This window comes from Plectropomus leopardus, chromosome 9 (genome assembly GCF_026936395.1).
Source record: "Plectropomus leopardus strain MGB_pleo_1.0 chromosome 9, ASM2693639v1, whole genome shotgun sequence".
Taxonomy (NCBI): Eukaryota; Metazoa; Chordata; class Actinopteri; order Perciformes; family Serranidae; genus Plectropomus; species Plectropomus leopardus.
The window spans coordinates 27839182-27859441 of NC_142184.1; the positions used below are offsets into that span (position 1 = coordinate 27839182).

Genomic DNA, 20260 nt, shown 5'->3' on the forward strand with positions numbered 1-20260 from the left:
TGTTCTGTAAAAGTGGTTTTAGTGCGATAACAACAGTCAAGGCAATAATTATGATTTTTTTTTTTCGGGGTGCTGCTTTTGAAGGCTGACAGTCTGTCTTGCTTGTGTTATGCCTGGTGCTTCCAGACAGCAGAGAAAGAGAGAGTGGAAAAAAAACTCTGAAACGCTCGCTTGTTTAGTTCTCCAGAGAGTCCGTGAAGCGAAAAAGAGAAAAGGCGCTCGGCCCCACCTCGTGACACGCCGGCGCTCCACAGTATGCTCCCGCCTATGGTGTATGCAAACTGTGAATGACGAATACCAAGAGTGCTGTTCCACTGCTCACACAGGAGGCCAGTGCTTGCCAGGGAACATTCAGCGAGCGAGTGTAAATCCTCCCAACACATTGATTTCTTTTCTTTTAATACAAATTAAACTCTATTAAAAGAAATAAGGGCACTCTACATTTAAATTAGACATTATCATTTTTGTCAGTAATGGCTTTAAAGCACATAAGTCACAAATGAGCTTTATGTTTGTCCAATAATAGCATCTTTCCTTGCACCTCTCTCCCTCTTAACACTCCACTCTCACTATATATGTGTTTGTATCTTTCCTGTCTCCTCAGTTCAGCAACATCATCCCTCCCTCAGATGCTGGGCCTTCGTAGCAGCTTGGAGCTTCGGCTGACCAATCATCAAGCTCTGGCAATTGTCTTCCAGCTGGAGTTTGTCTTCTCTGCTCCAATTGGCCGAGAGACGATGGTAAGAGGAATGCACAAACACTTCACCATACTTAATGCTAATCCTAAACCCAGCGCCTAGTCTGAAGTCAACCTCTTGATGGAATTAGGACAAAACAGAATGAACTCTTCAGTCAGCTCAAACAGGTATTTACAATTATACAAGTAGCAAAGACACCTCTCTGTCCTCTCCTCATCCTGCCTTTGTTCTTGCGCCACCTCTCTCTTGTCCTTGGAGTATCACTCCATCCATCTCTTGCTTCTTACTCTCAGAGGAAATTACTGAAGGCATCCTTGGCCACGAGCCTATGTAAACAAGAAAGACTGAAAGTATAGATGAAAGGATGGACGTGTGAGACTGAAGTAAGGAACCAGAATCCAATCATGATGAACTGACCAGAGCTGTCAGCTTGCTTCTTATCCTCACTGTAATATATTTGATCAACAGGAGGTTCATCTATTCCTTCATTTTGGGTCTTTCATCGGGACAACTGCCCAGTCTCTCTTGAAATTTTGCAAAAAAGTCTAGTTTCAATAACTTATTTTTCATCTTTTGTTAAAATACACCTCGACTGAAAAGTTACTAAGTCTTCGTGTTACTCACCAAAATGTACTGTGTCTGTGTTTTGCTCAGCAAAATGCTTCCTCATCAAACATTTGCAAAGTTGAGTTTATAAAGGAAAAATAGACTTTTTTTTCCTTTATCATTATGAAGTAAGCCTGGCTTTCACTATGTCCTTCTGTCCGCTGCTGTGGTATGATATCCATCGCACAAACTGGTAGCTATTAGTAGCTATCCCCAGTAAGCTTGGATGGTATTTAACCTTTTATACCTTCCTACCTTCCTGATATTTCACTTAGGTATGCTATATATGAGGTATAAGTGTGCAGCACCAGTGATATGATACAGTATATATGATGATATTGAAAAACATACCTTTGGGATTTCTAAATACCCTGGTATACCATAACACTGTGATTCCACCAAAGCCTTATCCCCAGTTACCAAAGAGTATAAATGTATGTTAGAAAGCCAACATTCTTGTGTATTAGGTTGGCATATCTGTGGATTGCATCAGGGTTGATGTTATTTTGGATGCTGGCATGGGGGTTAGCATCACCCTGGTTCCCTGGTTTTCCCAAATTTTTTTGGGAGAATCCCATTGGATTTTGGATTATTGCAGAAAATAATCTTTGTGACAAACAAAGTTTTTGATAGTAAACATTTTGTTCAGCAAGATAATCTTCGCATATGCGCACCACTTTTATGATATCTGAGGTGCAAATGCAATTGGCAGAAGTAAAAAACTAATGTTAGGCTACAAACGAACTACACTAAGGTCACATGACTTCAATGTCACCAGCACAACTAGGCTGTAAAGCTATGCTCAGCGTGATGAAGCTCTGTCTCATTCACCCACTTGTTAGCAGCTTCCTCTTTTAATACATCTAAAGCCTTCAAAATTCATAAGTTGGGTATTTACTGATGTATTTTATGTCATAGAACCAAACTTAAAAGTCTCTCAAACTTATGTTAAACACAGACTTTATTTCAGGCATCGAACTAAAAACCTGATAAAAAACCCCAAACCTTGTCTGTTCCTACTTTTAAGTATTTTTAATCTCGCTTTCTTTACATCCATGTTTACGAGCTTGCAGTCTTCCTCTTTCTTTTCTTTGCTGGAACGTTGCAGCATATCTCAGCGTGTTACCACCACCTGTGGATCAGTGGAATATAGTGTGAAATTGTAGGACTGAGTAACTGGTCACCAGCGTGGGTGTGTGTACTCATGTGCATCCTTGTGTACGGGAGGTCAAAAACTCCACAGGGAAGTTTTAAGTGACAGGAGTTAAAGCTGTGGTAGTGGTTGCCACTTTGTCTAACCTCACCTTTTAGCATAAGTTAGGATGTTCTAGCTCCAGTAAGTAACAAAGTGGCAATGGCCAGTGAACTCAAACTCCAGGCTCCAAAATGTTGCCAGGGTGATGGTTAAGATCATTGACTCACAGCCTATGGGCATGACTCACTTTATTCCCAAAAAAACTCACTGCGTAGGTCTACTGTACAGTCACTTCTGCCACTGCTGAAACACTGCTTGTATGGGGAAAGTTTTTCAGGGTGATTGAAAGGCTTTCTGGGAAATGTGGAGAATTAAATATGCTGCCAGGGGTTTCTGAGAATTGGGAGTGTGATACTGTTTGTTTTTTCCCACTTATTGCTTGAGTGAGTCATATAGGTCTTTAATAAGTATTATAATGCCTATGAACTAACACCTATAGTTTATTCATATGAAACTTAGAAACAAGTGAAAAACTGATGAAACTGAAATGATTAACAAAAGTATATAGCAGCTGACATACAACAAGAATTTGCACTGCAGAAAACAGATGTCCTACAATCTGTCTATAAAATCAAATTTATTCTTTAAACTCTCAATATTGGTATCTGCATGAGCCTCAAAAATCCAGTATCAGTTGTAAGGCTGTTTTTTAAAAAAAAAAAAAAAATTAAGATACCAGTACCAATATCTGTGTCCTGAAAGGCATACCAATACCAATTGAGTCCTTTATTTGGTAACTATGATATGACTGACATGGCTTGTTGTGTAGCCATACTTTTGAACATTTTTGTGGCATCTTAGCACGGTGTACTGCTAGCTCTATCAAATATATGACACTCAACTTCACCTCCCTAAAAATAATTGGTTTACGATGCTGCTGGGGGAATGTGAGCTCTGCACAAGTCATGATGATTTGACCAGACCATGACACACCCAAATTTAATACGCTGAACTGACTGTTTGCAGATTGTAGAGTGGCTCCAGAGAGGGCAGCAACAGAAAGTTTCCTTATTTGGCAGGACATTGGAACAATCTGGGATCAGACTCCAGGTGTAAAAAGAACTTTATGCAGGTATTGGAGAAGTTATGATACAATAAGTAAAGGGTTTTTGGTTGATATTTTAAAGATATTGAGTACCAATACACAGCCCTAATCAGCTGGACTGTATTACAGATAATAAAAATCTAGTTAGCCCTTTAATTTGTCATTAAAGGGCTAACTAGATATTTAATTAATTTATGGTTGCAGAGTTAATACCTGACTTTCAGTTTCAGTGCAGATTTTTTTTTCCACAGCTACCGTACATAAACATTCTTTCTGTGCCATAGCTCTCTCCACTTTGCAGCTGTCTGTAATAGTTGACAGTGAACAGCATGTAATCAGTGTCTTGGGCTGCCTGTCATTTAAAGTTGATCGACCTGCTGTGTTGGTCTGTTGATGTTGTGGACAGATATAAGTCTACAATCAAAGATGATATAATGCTCAGACATTGCTGTTCAGTGCTACTTGATTCTTGGTTGGTCAGATAAGTTATTTTTTCATAGAGCAGGAGGCTCGACACACAAACTCTCTTATGTATATGAAAAAAAGTATTGTGTGATGATGTAAATGGTCTTTTATAAGCAAGTCAAAAGGTTTTGTAACCATACTGCCACGTTAGGCAGTATGGTTACTAAATATCTAAATTAATATTCCATTTCAACATAAAAAGTCCAAAGCTTTTGTCCACCAAATATCATAATTTAGTTGAGTCCTAATCTGAAGTCCTGTCATGTTTCCCCTCTGTCCATATGAATTACAAAGACCAGTAGATGGCACCTGGTACAGACTGACATAGTCAACACACCCCCGGGGAAGTCATTTCCAAATTCAAGCCGCACCACTTAACCGCTCATGGCATGGAAAACCTCAGAAAGACGGTGGTAATTATGTGCGTGGGTGAGCCTTCAACACTTAACGCATGCCAAGGCTGGGCTCTCATTGTGTTACTGCGTGATATACTTTATACAAGCGTGGGTCACCAGATCACCAATTAAAAGCAGCAGAAATACAGCCAGCCACTCGGTCATCGGAGCGCCATGGTGCATTTGCATTTATGTATTAATTCACCCATTCTTACCCCTGTAACCACTTGACAGCCAATCAGTCTGATGTAAATGGACAGTTTCCCCTCTTTTGTTTTCACCATGGATAAGAGTGTTTTTTTTTCATGGACTTGTTGACATATGATGGATGTAGTGTAGGGAAAAATAGTTTTTACAGAAGAGCTTTTTTCCTAAGTATTAAACATATCACAAGTGAGTAGCAGTTTGCCATCTTTGTTGCTTGCAGTTTTTACTCTGCTTTGCTGTTCAATCTTTTATGAAGTAAAGCAAATTCTAATTTACCATACCACAATTTGAATGATCAAGAATATCATTTTCCCAACTAAGAAATGATATGCCTGTTATCTGAAAGTTGCAGTAAACATTGCTTATGGGAAGGCACGCAAATATAGAGAATTATTCAAATAGCTTCAAATGTTTTTGCCAACAAACTCCTACACACCTGGTTTCTTGACAGAAGCCCTGATTGGGGGTGTGTGTTGGTTTATTTGACTCAAATACTAAAACATTCCTATGTTATCGGGAGTTTGTGACTTTGAGAACAAAATTAAGAATTCATAAAAACAACAAGCCTCCAGGTACGTTAATGACGTTGTGAGCAGCTAAGGTAGAGGCAGTGTCATTAGTTTTGCATCCATTTGGTCACAAAGTTGGATAATTTGTATTTTGACCTGATGACGGCACAGGATTGAAAGTCAGAGGATCACCAATTCATCCTGACAAGGACACTGATGTCTGTTCCAATTTTTAGGGCAATCCATCAAACAGTTGTCAAAACATTTCACTCAAAATCACAAATGTCAACCTGCTGTTAGCAAAAGATTAAATGTCAGGGGATCATCAAAGCCTGACTGACCAACTGACCTCGCTATCCCCAGAGCTACACTGCCAGCATGGCTAAAATCATAAGACTGCTTTCTCACATTATAAGCATTTATTTCAGTCGTTGGTTTGGAAATAAACTTGAGCATACTTAGACTTTTAGTCCTACTTGTGAATGACGTAGTCTAGAGACTTATCTATATTCAAAATGAACAAGGTTGCACAGCGTGTTGTCCACCATATCACATATCCAAAGTTGGACATACTGTTTTCAAAATGGCTTTTTTTGAAAGTGGAAAAAGGAAGTGGCTGTCAAAGTGAGGAAGGAAGTTATAAAGGCAAAATAATGGGGCTAATGAACAGGCTACAGAAAGCAAAACTTTGCATTCACAATCAGAACACAGATGTGGTGTGTGTGTTATGATTCTGTTGGCTCCATGTGGCCCAGCCATTGTTCAGAACTTGATTCAGGTTTTAGTTGCACTCTGCCAGACTCATTTCTGAAAGCAAACTGCCACCCCACTGCTGCCAACATGGAGGCAATTGGTGCAATGAACACAGCGGGAAGCAAGGAAGAAGGAATACAAGACATTTGGAGAGAATCTTGAGCACATTTAGGGCTCTGCCCATCGTCCCATCTATGAACACCTGGCCAGTTTCTGTGTGCTTGCTGTGTGCTTGTTGGTTTTGAAAAAGTATAGACTGGGCAACGCAGACCACCCTGTGTGGTCTTTCCAACCCACTGAACATTTCACCAGTTTCCAAAGGTACTTTTTTGGAAGCTGGCAATTGATCTTGGCACTTTTTTTCAGACTATGTCTCACCAACTTATGGCCAGGTTTACATTAGATCTGCTGCAGGGGTTTACGTTCCCCAAACGATGAGGTCTAATGTTTTTGATGACCTCCTGATCTTTTCTCATGTACCACCATTGGGCAGACATAGGAAGATTCTCGGAAAATTTTGAGCGCATTCATGCTCTAAAAGAATGAACCTTTTAAGAGCTAGAGCTATCATTTTTTTTAAAATAATCAAGTATTCTACTGATTAAACAATTGATTAATTAGAAAATGTGTGTGTGTGTGTGTTTGTGAGACAAATGTTTTCTACACAGAGATCGTGCTATAGAGCCACTACAAAGTCCCTTCTATATGCCTCTGTTTTTTTTAAGCAGAACCAAATGACGACAGCAACACTTTTCTTCAGTGTGCGATTTCAAATTAAAAAAAGAGGCCAAAAGAGACGTGACAGGAGTGACGTTTAACACAATGATGTCTGCCGCTGATGACACATATAACATAGGTATCAGCAATGCTTTCTAAACAGTAACAAAGGCATAACTTGTCAATCACAATTATATAGCGTCTGTTAAATGGCAGCTGATCTGATCCTCTGCTCGGAGCGTAAGTATACTGTATACTGAATACTTTCTGCTTAGATGCTCAAGCACTGATGTTCTGGTATTATGGTTGGCTTTTTCAGTTTTACAGCAGACTCACTGTACAGAGTTTTTGTTTTGTTCCAACTTGAAATGATTGTTAACGTTGGACACGTTCTGTTGTTTTTTATGGCCTGTCTCTTCTGTTAACCCCCATTTTCTCTCTCCATTTTGCAATTCTGTACCCTTCAATCGAATCACCTGTCCAAGAAGCATTGTGTGACGGTAAAAATCATCATCCATGTGAAACACAGTGCACTGTATAGATAAATGATTAAGCAAAGCTTCAATGCAAAGAATTTGCATTTGTAAGTTTTAGTTGTAGAGTTTCTCGTGATATCACTTCACTCTTTCTATTTTGGACACTTAATGAGTTCTATTATTGCGCCTACCAGCTCTAGTCCAAAATATCAACTTTGCACACAAGATATCTCTCAGTCCAATAGAAAGATTGCCATGACATTTATTGAGAATGGTTATGCACCCATTTGGGTACATTTCCTTTGCTTTCAATGCAAAGTTCACTCAAGTTGAGAAATTCTAATAAACCTGATGGAACCATCAAACTGATATCTGTCTACATCCTCCCAGAATAGCTTAGCAAAAACTGTTGTGTGGGTGACAAAAAAAAAAAAATCTCCTACCACTCTCAACTTCACCACCTTCGCCTTCTCTGGCATGAATGTTTGATGAGGTGAGAGATATTTAGCAGGAGAGTAATTTCTGTCTGTGTGTGGGAGTGTGTGTGTGTGTGTGTGTGTGTGTGTGTGTGTGTGTGTGTGTGTGTGTGTGTGTGTGTGTGTGTGTGTGTGTGTGTGTGTGTGTGTGTGTGTGTGTGTGTGTGTGTGTGTGTGTGTGTTATTTGTGATTGTTAATCCAGAGCCCGATCTGCCTCTGTGTTGACTGATAATGTTTGATGTATAATGCCTCTTGAAGACAGCAGCAGTCGTGACACCTGAAGTCTCACCTGAACCAACCACTGCGTCAAAAGGCTCCAGTATTATCAGCATGCTGCTAAAACTTCAGCGTTTGCATCTTCGGCTACCAAGACGAGCGTGGTGGGATAGTGTACACGTCCCCTGCACTGTGTCATAGTTGTCAGAGATGTGATGCTTTTGAGGTGTTACAGCTATGTTGAGCTGAGGTGTGCCTTCAGGGCAGGCAGCTGCATGCTGTCAACAGCACTTCGCAGCACTTGACACCACTTGTGAACCACAAATGTAAAGTTTCATGTCTGATTGCCACTACTGTCTCCTCTGAGACTTCTCAGGCCCCTGTGGAACTGTAGTGGTATTTAACCTGCAAAAATCAATGAAGTTACTTTGGCCTTTAACCGCTGAGGCCTTTTAGTCAAAAACAAAACACCTGAATGTGGCTTTGACAGGAGTGTCTGCATGCTCTCGCCTTTTCATTTGTTATGGCTGGAGTCTTTGATGGAATTTTACTTAAAGTTTAGAGTAAAGTTAAGCAATGGAAAAAGGTCTTGGTCATATCACAGGGGTCTCTTGACTTCTAATCTCAAGATATTAGAATGAAATGGTTAGATGGGTACCCATGAGTCTCCCCTGCACAGACATGACCACTTTATGCTAATCTCATGCAGTTTTTTGCTATTATTTGATTCCTAAGACAATCTGGTAAGGATTGCTTTATTGTTTCAATATAGACTACAAATCTGTTTTGAAATGCAAAATAGTGGAACTGAAAATGTGATGAATTTTGACTTTTGAAATTCAGCAAATAGTCAAAAAAAACAATCATTTCACAGCCCTATAAAACATACACACGACATATAATGATCCAAAAAAAGATCTGAAAAAAATGGCATGTATATGTTATAGCATTTTAGGATAGCAGAATGTCAAATTAATGTAGTAAAATATAATGTTTTGTCTCATACTTCAAAATAATCCTCTGTGATTTGATAATAATAATATAAATGTTTTGTTTTTTTTCTGTTTAGTCTGTTGGCAGTGGGCACAAACAAATGGCTGAAACACTGTCCTTTTGTCTGTGTGGATTCACCCACCAGTGACACCTTGATCCTCTCATTGAGAGACCTTGACAATGGAGCACTAAACCTGTTTTTTTCCCCTGTTGCTCTGCCTCTGACTGTATACTTTGCCACTAGATGGTGCTGTGTAGTGCAAGTTGAGGAAGCCTCATCTGCTTTAGGACTGTGTTGGATGGGCGGAGGGCAGGAACATGCAGTCTGCCTTACTGCTGTTCTTTCCTTTGATTAAATAGAATTATGTCGTTTGATGTATTTTAAGGGGGCTAAGGTGGGTGAAAGGAGTAAAACAATTTTGTTGAAATCCCATCTCTCCTTTAACATAACCGCTGCAATCCAGAGGCAATCACTTGGTGCTCTGAGACTGCCTGCATGTCTCATCTTCGTTGTGTTGAAAAGCCAGTCTGCTTCTCACTTTAAGACAAAGAAAGTGGATGGCCTCCTTTTACAAAATTGCCCTCATTGCCTTTGGTTATGAAGAAAGAAAACCATGCTGTGTCGTCATTTGTCCTCCTTGGTATTTTTGATTTTAGTTATTATCGGGTTGCTCTTTCTGTCTTGTCTGTCTGTGCCGCATACTTTCTCTCTTTCAGAGCCTTTGAGCGGACTTCTTTCATGGTCCTTAGCAGCAGTCAGAGGGATGGAGATAACAATTTAAATTAAGGAGGCTAGGGAGAGGAGAGGAACTGGGAATTTGACTGATAGGCTCTTCTCAGAGTGTGTCTTGGGTCAACGAACTTTAAATAATCAACTTTTCTTTCAGTCAAATGTCCACTTCCTGTCTTCTTGCTTTCCTTTGTTTTTCCTGTCTGTCTTTATTACTTTTCTCATCAAGGGCTCCATTGTATTACCCAGCATCCCTCTTATTGTTAATTCCCTGATGGGCTGTGGACACGGTAACTCTGTTTTCCCATAAACAATCCAGTCACACTTTTTGCACATCACTCTGCCACCTATTGAAGAAGAAACCTGAAAAGGGAAAAGGAAGGCCGGGTAAAAGTAGTAGTCGAGAGCTGCAATTAGTTGCTCCGCTCACTGCAGTGATTATGATGCCCCAGAATAAGATGAGGGTAGCCTTGATTCCTTCCATCTCTTATTATGTTATTAACATAAGTGCTCTTTTATGTGCTATCCTGATTGGCGGTATAAAACATGGTATTAATTGGATATGATGATATAATATTACGATTTGATTTACACACACTGATAGCTCAGTCAATCCAAAACACAAACAAAGTTCTATTTACCTTGATTTTCACCCAGTGCAATACAAAAGAACCACCATAACAAAACAAAACAGATGGTACCAGATTTTTAATGTGTACCCAGTTCCATAATAATGAAGATATATACCATTATGTACAGCTTTATACACCTGATAAAGAATGTGCATACATATCGCTGTCTTTGTTAGTAGACAGGGATTTAGCCTTGAACCTTCATAGAGTTTTATGTATTAGGCACAATTAGTGACTGAACAGCTGGAGAAAAATCAAGGCCATTCAAATCTTAATCCCAGAGACCATAGCTGTATAGGGACAGGAGTTACAAGACCTCCTAGACACAACCACCTGTTATCCTGTCAAGGTCAACAACCAACTGTCATGTTCAAAACCAAAATGGCTTAAAACCACAACAGAGTTGGTTACATTTTGTGTTTTTATGGTCTTTTCTATTGTGGATAATCTGTCCATTTGCACCATGTTCCCCACAGTAAAAAATGATCCCTCTTTCGTATATACATGTCACTAATAGGAACCCACTGGCTATCGGTCTGATAACGATAAAGCCTCAGGGCCTCAGCCAGTATTTTGGCATATCAAGTGTAGCAAGCTGATACTCAGGCCAAGACTTCCTTTTCCTTGTGCATGTCATTACAGCTAATCTCTATAATCAGATAACTGCTTATGAATGCAGGTAATTTTTCATAAAAGGGAAGGTTAAAAAAAAAAAAAAGGTTAATTATGTTAAGACCTGCACCTAATGTTACTTTAGTCTTTTTGTGTATTGCACTGCCGCACACAGCAATTCTATATTATGCTGCATTCAAACTATGAGTGACTCAGCAACAGGCTACAATTTGTTTTTAGTGGAATCTGTTGACATGACGCTAGAAACTGACGCCTGGTGCTTGTCACTGCTGACGGGTGTGATGTGCTACAAATGAAAATTGAGCTCCCCTCAACTTTATTCAGGCTCCACTGAAGCAGTGAAGAGATGTTGAGACTCAGACATTGGTCATAAGCATAGACATTTTTATGACCAAATACAAACATTAGAAGACGTTCAGTCGAGGTGCTTTGTGGCAATTAGCAGACACACACACAACCCTTGATGATGTAACAACAGTAACGAACACTTGAGCACACTTGAGCAGCAACTTTGTGATAATGTAGCTGGGCACACTGTTGCTGTGTCACTTGTACTGTGAACACAGCGTTGTGTTACAATAGCCATTGAGTTTTGAAAATTGCATTTTTTACCAACCTCTTAAATTTGATTGGTCAATACTACTCGGACTACAAATTCTGACACTAAAATCTTATCCCTTTGCAGACAAATTCTGCATACATTTGCAGATATCTGCTTATAGGATAAATATGTTATAATCACACAGATATCGTCAGTCTCACGACAGTATTAAGACTTTTTTTTATCACAATATTGCAAAATCGATATATTGTTACATCCTTAGCAAAAGGTAACCATACAGAAAAGCAAAAGAACTTCAAAAATAACATAATATGGTGCCGGAGAAGAAGTCTGCCATAGTCAAGCAGATATGGTGGGTTTTAGGAAACCTGGAGACGGTTCCTTAATGACCCCTAGCTCCGTCAGCCATGAACCCCGAAAGTACACACACAGCAACAACATACACAAGCCCTGGCAGACGCCCTGGTGCTGTCCCAGAGAAAATGCTTCTACCCTTTTAATCACCTTTGTCTTAGATCCTTAGATACTCATCTTTTTGAGATGTGAAAAATTGGTGTCCATCGTGGTAAATCATGTGTTAAGTTACCCGCTCAAAAGTGTAAGTGGACGCCTTCAACAGTACATGATTTACTCACTGTGAGAATACTTGGGTCAATGACAACTGATGCGAGGCGACGACAGCTCTCCTAATTGTGGTCTGTCAGCACCAATTTAGCCCAGCCGTAACTTCATCTGAGACATCTCTGGCCTGCTCCTGCCTGCCGATCGCTGCCTCTCCTCACCGTTTGTGCCGCCTCTCCTCACCGTTTGTGCCGCTCATCAATTGAGCAATATAATACAGTTGCATAGGGCTTAATGCAAGGTGATGGGGCTTATTGTTGTCTGACTTCTTTCGCTGACAAGCACTAGCTCATTGCTAATGGAGGGGCCGGTCCAGGGGAAGTGGATGCACGAGGCGCTGCCGGCCCGTGTGGCTTTGTCCTTTTGCCAGGAAACAATTTGTCGGGAGGCGTGACAGCAGCAGTCATCCAAAACACTGACACGGAGGATGAGTGACTGCTCGTAGGTCACAGCCTCAGAAGAATGGAAGCAAAGCAGCGAGATGGAGAGAGAAGAGGGGAAGGGAGGGACGTGTAGAGAGCAGATACTCGGTTTCATCCTCTCACTAACCACCGTTATGCTTCTCAGAGACTGTCAGATGCGAATCACATCCTCGGAACAGTAATTGGCGGCTCTCCGGAGCTGTTACACCACAGCAAACTTGTGTTGCTGAGAAAGGAACTTGACAGTTGTGATATGCGTCATGGACTGAAATGGGGTCTCTATTTGAGTAAATGGGCCAGCAACGCAACCAGTGATGAATGTGTCACCAGCATCATGTTTTCATGTTGTGTCACCTTTGACCCTGACTGGGCGCGGCGAATGGCACACACGATTACTGGGCGTCTGAGGAAGCGTAACCATAAATGCATGACCTTTAAACATACTCACTATTTTGCCCTTTACTAAGCTCTCATCTGGATATATGCAGACACAGGACTGAATCTGGCAGCGCGCCCATATCTCATATGCTTTATAAAGCAACATCGCTGTTCAAAGAAAACACGGTCATCAGTAAGTCCGAGATGTTTGTTGTGGTGGTCGCCGCCTACAGAATGCCTTGGGCTGCGTTCATGAATGTTTTCTTATTTTCTGTCTGTTGTTTGATTTAAAACTAAGAACCAAAATCATCTGTCAGCTGTCAGAGGGGCAACGGAGAATAATTTCCAAATAACTGAGACCAATGAGAGCAGTGGATACGGAACTCATTGAGACTTTTTCATGCATTTTCACATATTCTGAAGCGTGACCGGACAGAGAGTTGCCAGCACTGGAAAACATCCTGCTACAAATATCAAACATCAAGGTCAGACATGTGGCATTATACGGTGTCAGTGCTGGAAAGTATTTTAGCCAACAGTGACTTAATGCACCATCTGAAATCAAGCAAATTACTGGGCTCCTAGACCACACGGTTTTTGACCTATGAAAATGAAAAAAATACAGGCCTTAGTTGTCTTTTATTTAATCCATGTCCTAGACTTCTCCACAAATCTACCATTCTTAGTTTTGGTCTATGGATGTTTTGCAAATAAAGGCCTGCTGGGTCCTGCCAGTGATACTAATTCGAACATGCATGCGACTTAACATTTCAAAGATTAAGCTGATTTTGTCTTCCTGTGTTCATTTTTATTCACATTTAATTTTTGGGCGTTGTCTTTTTCAAGCTGGATCCTATTTTCCCACGATTTTGTGTCTAAGTGACAAATGGGAACAACAGTTTTTGAAATTGGTCCAGTATTGAGTGAGACTTCTGCAGACGCAGCGGCCAAACAGGCTGCAATGAGGCATGTTCGCACTGTAAAATTACGTCCACTTTAAAATGGAAATTGCTATCGCCAAGGCCACTGAACTCCATTAAACAAAATCATTTAATCACTGTAAAACATAAGTTCTCTCTCAAACTCTCAAAAGCTGTCTTGGTTCATCATTCCAATGTTCTATCAATCACAGACTCCACTTGATCCCAGACTTGGTTGAGATAAACCTCTAATTCACTTAGTTAGATGTGAAAATATGCTGGCTTTATACACACTAATTTGAATGGAGTCTGTGGGTTTGTTGATGGCAATTTTAAGGCTGTTTCGGGTTAAATGTAAAGGATATTTCTCTTTAGAAAAAAAAGGTTGACTTCTGTAGAGATCTTTTCCATAATGCTGACATTTGTAATAATACTCTGAACCTGTCAGCACCTTTTATTGGATGTATTTTATTGGATGGGGTATATTGCCCCAAGTGGTTACATTGTAGCCTTTTTTGCCCAAACAGCCAGTCACTGCAGAACTGCCAAAAACAGAAGCAACTGAATCCCCATAGAGCCCCTTGTTAAAATGCCCACATTTTATAACTCACCCATTTCTATTACATACATTTTAAAATTCACAACATGCTTTTATCTAACGAAGTGTTCTGCTTCAGTCTCTTTTTGAAGGGTTTTAACTTTTGTTTAGCTTTTCAAACACGTTTTTACTGCTGTCACAATCACTTAGCTTGTGTTTTCCATCATGCCTCATGCTGGACTGAGTAATTTTTAGTTTGCAGTTAAGTTTGCTGTCATATGTTTCATAATGCACATCACTTTTTGCCAGTGTTTATTATGAGTCTGTTCAGAATATGGTGTTTTATGCTGGTTAATATCATCTTTGTGTGTATACTTTACACCATTAGTCAGTTGGCTGTTACGTTTTATAATGCCAGGTGTATTTCCTGAGCATCTGATGCTGGCATTGTGATGCTGTGTAACTGATATCCATTGATATTGCACTAAAATGCTTCTTGTACCCCGCCTGATAAACGTTACTGTGATCGTAAAATGTCTAGTGCAGTGACTAAGAAATGGCGGAGTAATATTTTTAGTGATTTGGAGGGTGTGCTGTCATGCTAATTTGAGCACATTCATATGCCTTTACAAAAGGATAAGGTACTCTGTTTAATGTTTTAATCAGACCATTTGGACTGATTTTGTACATCACTTCCAGTAGAAGCAATAAACAGATAAAACCTGATTACAGTAGGATTAGAAAGTAAATACTGAGCTACTACTTCAGTTGTATGTTGAAAAGTCTCCTGGACCTATGGCTTAGTGACTGTTTAACCCTTTAACACCTGGATCGACCTCAGTTTTCCTGTGCTGCATTCAGATGCCTTTCACTACCATTTAAACTTTTAAACTTTGGAAACCTGAGAAAACTGGTTTGATTTCTTTGAAAAACACAGGAAAAAAACAAAGTGAGCAGCTTGTCAAGAAATGTCCCGCAAACTGCAAACTGAAAAAAATAAATAAAGGGTGAGTGAGGAAATTATCTAAATATTGACTGTAGGAGGGATTATTAGAGATTATCAAAAACTGAGGAAAAAATGTCCAGAAAACTATATTTATAATTCTCTTGATTATGTAATTAAAAATTATGTTACAGAAAAAAAAGTCTTTATTAGCACTTGGGGTCATTTTTTTCTGAAGCTTTTTTTTTTTTTTTTTTTTTTTTTTTTTTTTTTACTTATTTCTTACAAATTTTTGGGCCAACTGTTAAGTTGCTTGTCGCCCTCTTTCCATATTTTTGAAAGAAATGAAGCCAATTCCATCAGGTTTCAAAGAGTAAAAAATCTACGTTGTGTTTAATGTTAAATAATATTTCCATTTGTGATGACACAACAAATATCACTCTCAATTATCTATTTATACATTGCTGTGTGTCAGATGTCGTTGCCAGGGGATGGAGGATATACAGTATGTGGAGCAGAGAACAGTGACATGGCTAGCGGCTGGGTTTATTAAAGGTGTTGGCGTACAGCTTCTCCTCTGTGCCACAGAGACTCTTGTTTGGATTTTAATTGGCTCAGCGACAGGTACACGCTGTATAGATTGTTGTGTGTTTTTCCTGTGACTTCCCTTAAGTGGCTGTTTGTGTGTGTGGCTGTGTGCAGTTTTTGTGTGTGTATTTGCACGGTTTTTGTGTGCCCCTGCAGGCTTTAATGATGTTTGCTGAATGAAAAGCAGCTTGTGAAGCTTTCCCCAAATCACATCCTCATTAAAATACCCTCATCACAATGACACTGTCCCCTGACCTTATGAACCTTTCCCTTGGTCTTCGTTTCCTTGACGACTGACATTACATGACATGTGAACACAGAGTCCTCCTGCTGGACTGGACCTCAACCTCAAAGAAGCCAGATATATATTTGTTTGCTTCTGGTTTGAAATGTCATACAAATGTCAATTAAATGTTAATCAAACATCTTAAGCACAGCAACGTCATCGGGATTTGGCCGTGATATATTTATCTGATTTGCGGTCTGTAAGGGAGGTCATTCCTCCCTGGAGGCCCCCTTTTCCTTTTTCACAATAAGAAGAGAAGTTGAGGATCAGGCAAGGGAGGCAACATGCCGCAGAGACAATATTTCGCCCGCCTAATTAAAATGAATGTCAGCTTTCCCCCCACTGAGAAGTGCATCAATCTCCCCCTGCGATAGGCCCAGAGTGAGTCTTACCCTGTCAGTGCCTGCCAGCAGTGCTATCCTTCTCCAGACGAATGCATTGCCCTGGCAGCCAGAGAGGCAGCGACGATGATGTTTGCACATCTAATGGTTGCCATGTCGATGGCCACCTCAGACTGAGGCTCCGCTTCAAATATAGAGGAGTTTCAGCCCAGACTTGAATGATTTTCATTTTAAAGCGGCAGTTTTATAAAGTGGTCAGTGGCATTTTGGGGCCATTTGGGGCGCGAGCAGCTGTAGCAAATTCTGTTTTAGCCATCCGCTGTTCCATGTAGCAAAACATAGAAAGCAATGCTTTTCTAATGCTGCACTGTTAGTGCCTCAGTAAAGGCACTTTGCTAAAACATTTGTGTATTTGTTCTCCTGCCTGTGCCCAAAGTCATTAGAGTTCTGTCATTTGCCTGTTGGTAACGCAGCAGTCCTTTCTGCCCTCCAGCGTCTACATTATCTCCGAAAAATGGTGTGTTTTAACCGGTCTCATTTCAAATCTGAAAGCAATATACCTCAGCAAGTGCCTTAATATCACATTTATGCATTCCTTACGTGTATTACATCCCATGTTAAATTGGTTGAGCCAAACACGCCCATGGGAACACGGATGCTGTTTGCAAAATGTCAAGTCAGATTGCATGTGCAGACCTGATAAATACTGTAGCCCCACAGAGCTGTTATGTTTTATAAAAATGCATTCATGCAATGAAGATGAAATTATCATCACAAGATTAATTTGAGACTATATGGATAAGATATCATGTCGGCAGATTTATATGGAAAAGGAAGTCCTCGCAGTACTGTGTGCTCCTAATCTTGCATGTGCTCCTAATATCATTTACTTTCATCAAGTGATTCGGCAGTCATTTGTCATCTTTTGCATTATCATTATCTTCAGGTGATTTAAATTTTCATCTGAGGGTGTACGCATGATCTGCTGCTCTGATGAGAGATTGATAATCATCTCAGCTACTTTATATTACTGCTTTCAGTTAAATGCACCCCTGTTATTTCAAATGAGGAAGCTACTGATGCTGATGATTGAAACAGACTTTAATAATGTGTTTGTCTGAAGGTGAATCTGTTTTTTAGTTGGTGATACCTTCTCTACACTGTAAAAAGCACAGACTGCAATTGTCTGTCCCTGATAGCCACTCTGTGAGACTGTTATGCTCATTAAAGTAAAGGCAGATTATAAGGTGGATAAATGTTGAGGCAAAATTCTTGATCCTTCTTGATGTTAACATGTTTCACAGGTAGTGCTTTCCATTTCCAGACCTCAATTAAGTGTGTTTGCATGCTAACACTTCTTTGACCTGCTAATTAGGTTGTAACACAAAGTACAGCACAGCCTGATGGGAATATCAGAAGTTTTGCAGGTGTTCGCTCATAAACCAAAGGACTGCATAGATTGAAATTAAGACCTGTTATGCTACAAGAGGATTTTTTTTTAGTTTATCCTGTGTGGAACAGATGACTGAATGACATTTCATGACATCTTCCTCAGTTGCTGAAATTTTACGCTAGAAGAAAAGTCAGGGCATCATCTGGATCTGTGAATCCTTGTACAAGCCTAGAGCTGGGCATATATGGGTATTATATTGATATCGTGATATGAAAGTAGATATTGTCTTAGATTTTTGGATCTTGTTATATTGTTATATTGTGTTTTCTTTTACTGGTTTTAAAGAGTGCATTACATTAAAGTATCATTAAAATCACATTACTGATGACTATCAAAAATCTTATTGATTAAATATTTTTTGAAAGCATCAATAGTCAACCCGACAATGTCATCGCAACATTGAGATATTTAATATTGTGATATTTTATTTTCCCTATATTGCTAAGCCTTAATCTGAAATACTTCATTTATGTCTTTGATGCATCTATGTTTAGTAATGTCGAAAGCTCACTGGGCTTTACATTTTTAATGAGTCATTTCTTAGACAGAAATAAGTCACTCATCTTGCAAAGGCTCAGGAAACAGGTATGAACCCAAAAGCATGACTCTGAGACCAGACTGGTAAAATAGAAAGTTTACTTGGCGTCAAAAACAGGCAAAAGTTAAAACCAGCCATGCAGGGGAGATGAGGAAAGCTTATGGGGGATCACACCAAAGAGCAGGAGTTCAAAATGCAGGCTGGGGGTCCTAATAGGTTAAACTCAGGCAGACAGAGAAAATGGCCAATGCTGCATCTAACACTAAATCAAGTGTTGCTGCGAAAATGTCAGTCCTCCCAAAACAGTGCAGTATAGTGCGTCTAGACTGCTGTGGTAAGAATGCAGGGGATGTTGAACCAATAACCCCACAGCAGCCTGCAGTGATTAGTTGAAACAAAATCAAGTTTCGGAAAAATGCATCCCGATGTCACACTGTGATTACCAATCATTTAACCCGTCATTAGATTGAAAGATGCAGGGGAGCAAGTAATTGTGGCAATATAGGTGTCATGGTATTTGGTCAAAACTAAAAAAAGGTTTGACTTATATATGTATATATATATATATATATATATATCATGTGTTGTGTGGTTGCTCATTGCCCTCTCCCCATGTTTGTGAAAGAAATCAAACCAATGTGCTCAGTTTTCAAAGGGTTAACCATCGTGGCTATGTACAGCCTCAGATATTTTAGTAGATGAGCATCCAACTGCAGATATAAAAAATGTTTTTACATTCAAAGTAAATTGGCCTGAGCTGTGAACATGCCTTTCATGAGCATCTCCTTGAAGTTTTGCCATCAATAAAGACTAGATCTGAGACTGAGCGCAATTCTTCCCGAGCCCCTATTTGGCCCCGGTGAGCTGAATAGAACTGGGTTCATTTGGACTACTTGTGCAGATGGATGAAAATGTGAGTGCTTTAGTGCTCTTAAGTTAATGATCTCAGTGCATGTTCCCTCACTTCCTCCAGGGCATCTCATTGTGGAGAATAAGTAGCGGGAGCTGTGGGCCGGTGCCTGTCACAGGGTCTTGGCTGAAATAATGACTTGAACAGCCCAACAGACTGAGGTAATAGTAATAACTGTCAGACTCCGTCTCCCATCAGCGCTCACATCCCCCTAATTTAGGATTAATTCCTGCTGTACTCTGGAGAGCCCGGAGTCGCTGAACGTCCTGCCATTTTCTTTGAGCTTCTCCAAAACTCTGTTCCTGCAAACTCCTTTATCTCGGCTTATCACCAACTTGCTTTTTTTTTGTAATATATATTTGAATATAACAGCAATAGCTGCTCTGAATTGGGAGCTGTTTCTAAAATTAGTGGTGTTTTTACTTTTCTGTAAAAGAAGAGGCCTTTCATACCCTTTTTCAGTTAAGTGGTGCTGAATTGGACTGGTTGTGTCTCTGCTTCCAGTTCTTCTCGTCTGCTGGGAAATGGGGTTTCAGCTGTCTTTGATGTGCAAAACTCGCCGTCTGTCACCTTTTGATAATTTCCTCCTTTTTCTCCCTCTCCACGGTGTCCCCCCCTCCCCCAAAAAAAGTTTGATGATTACTTTTCTTGCTCCAGGTTACAGACATGAGATCTCTGCTTCCACCCCGTAGTATGTTTGAAACAGAGGCACTTTTTTCCCCTATTTTTCTTGCGATGCTGCATCATTATATATTTTACACATCTAAACAAGGTTGATGGATTCTTCCCTTAGAAAATACTTTGCCAGTTGGAGCAATTATGGGTGCAGTGACATCGCCTGTTATTGTTTTCAGAACAACTTTATGAAAAAGTTTGCTGCTTCCTTGTTTTTGCCTCGGGCTGCCTTTTGTATTTTTTTTCTCCCAAGTGCACTATCGAAACAAGTGCTCAGC

General features: G+C 40.0%; 1 protein-coding gene across 2 annotated transcripts in view; it reads left to right on the plus strand.

Annotated features, from left to right (window-relative positions):
• Positions 1-20260, plus strand: part of nphp4 (nephronophthisis 4) — a 198305-nt gene that overhangs the window by 69606 nt on the left and 108439 nt on the right. For both annotated transcript variants that reach the window (XM_042491381.2, XM_088082428.1), the window contains exon 8: positions 605-740. In XM_042491381.2, coding sequence (XP_042347315.2) covers positions 605-740 — 136 coding nt within the window. The remainder of the gene's footprint in view (positions 1-604; positions 741-20260) is intronic.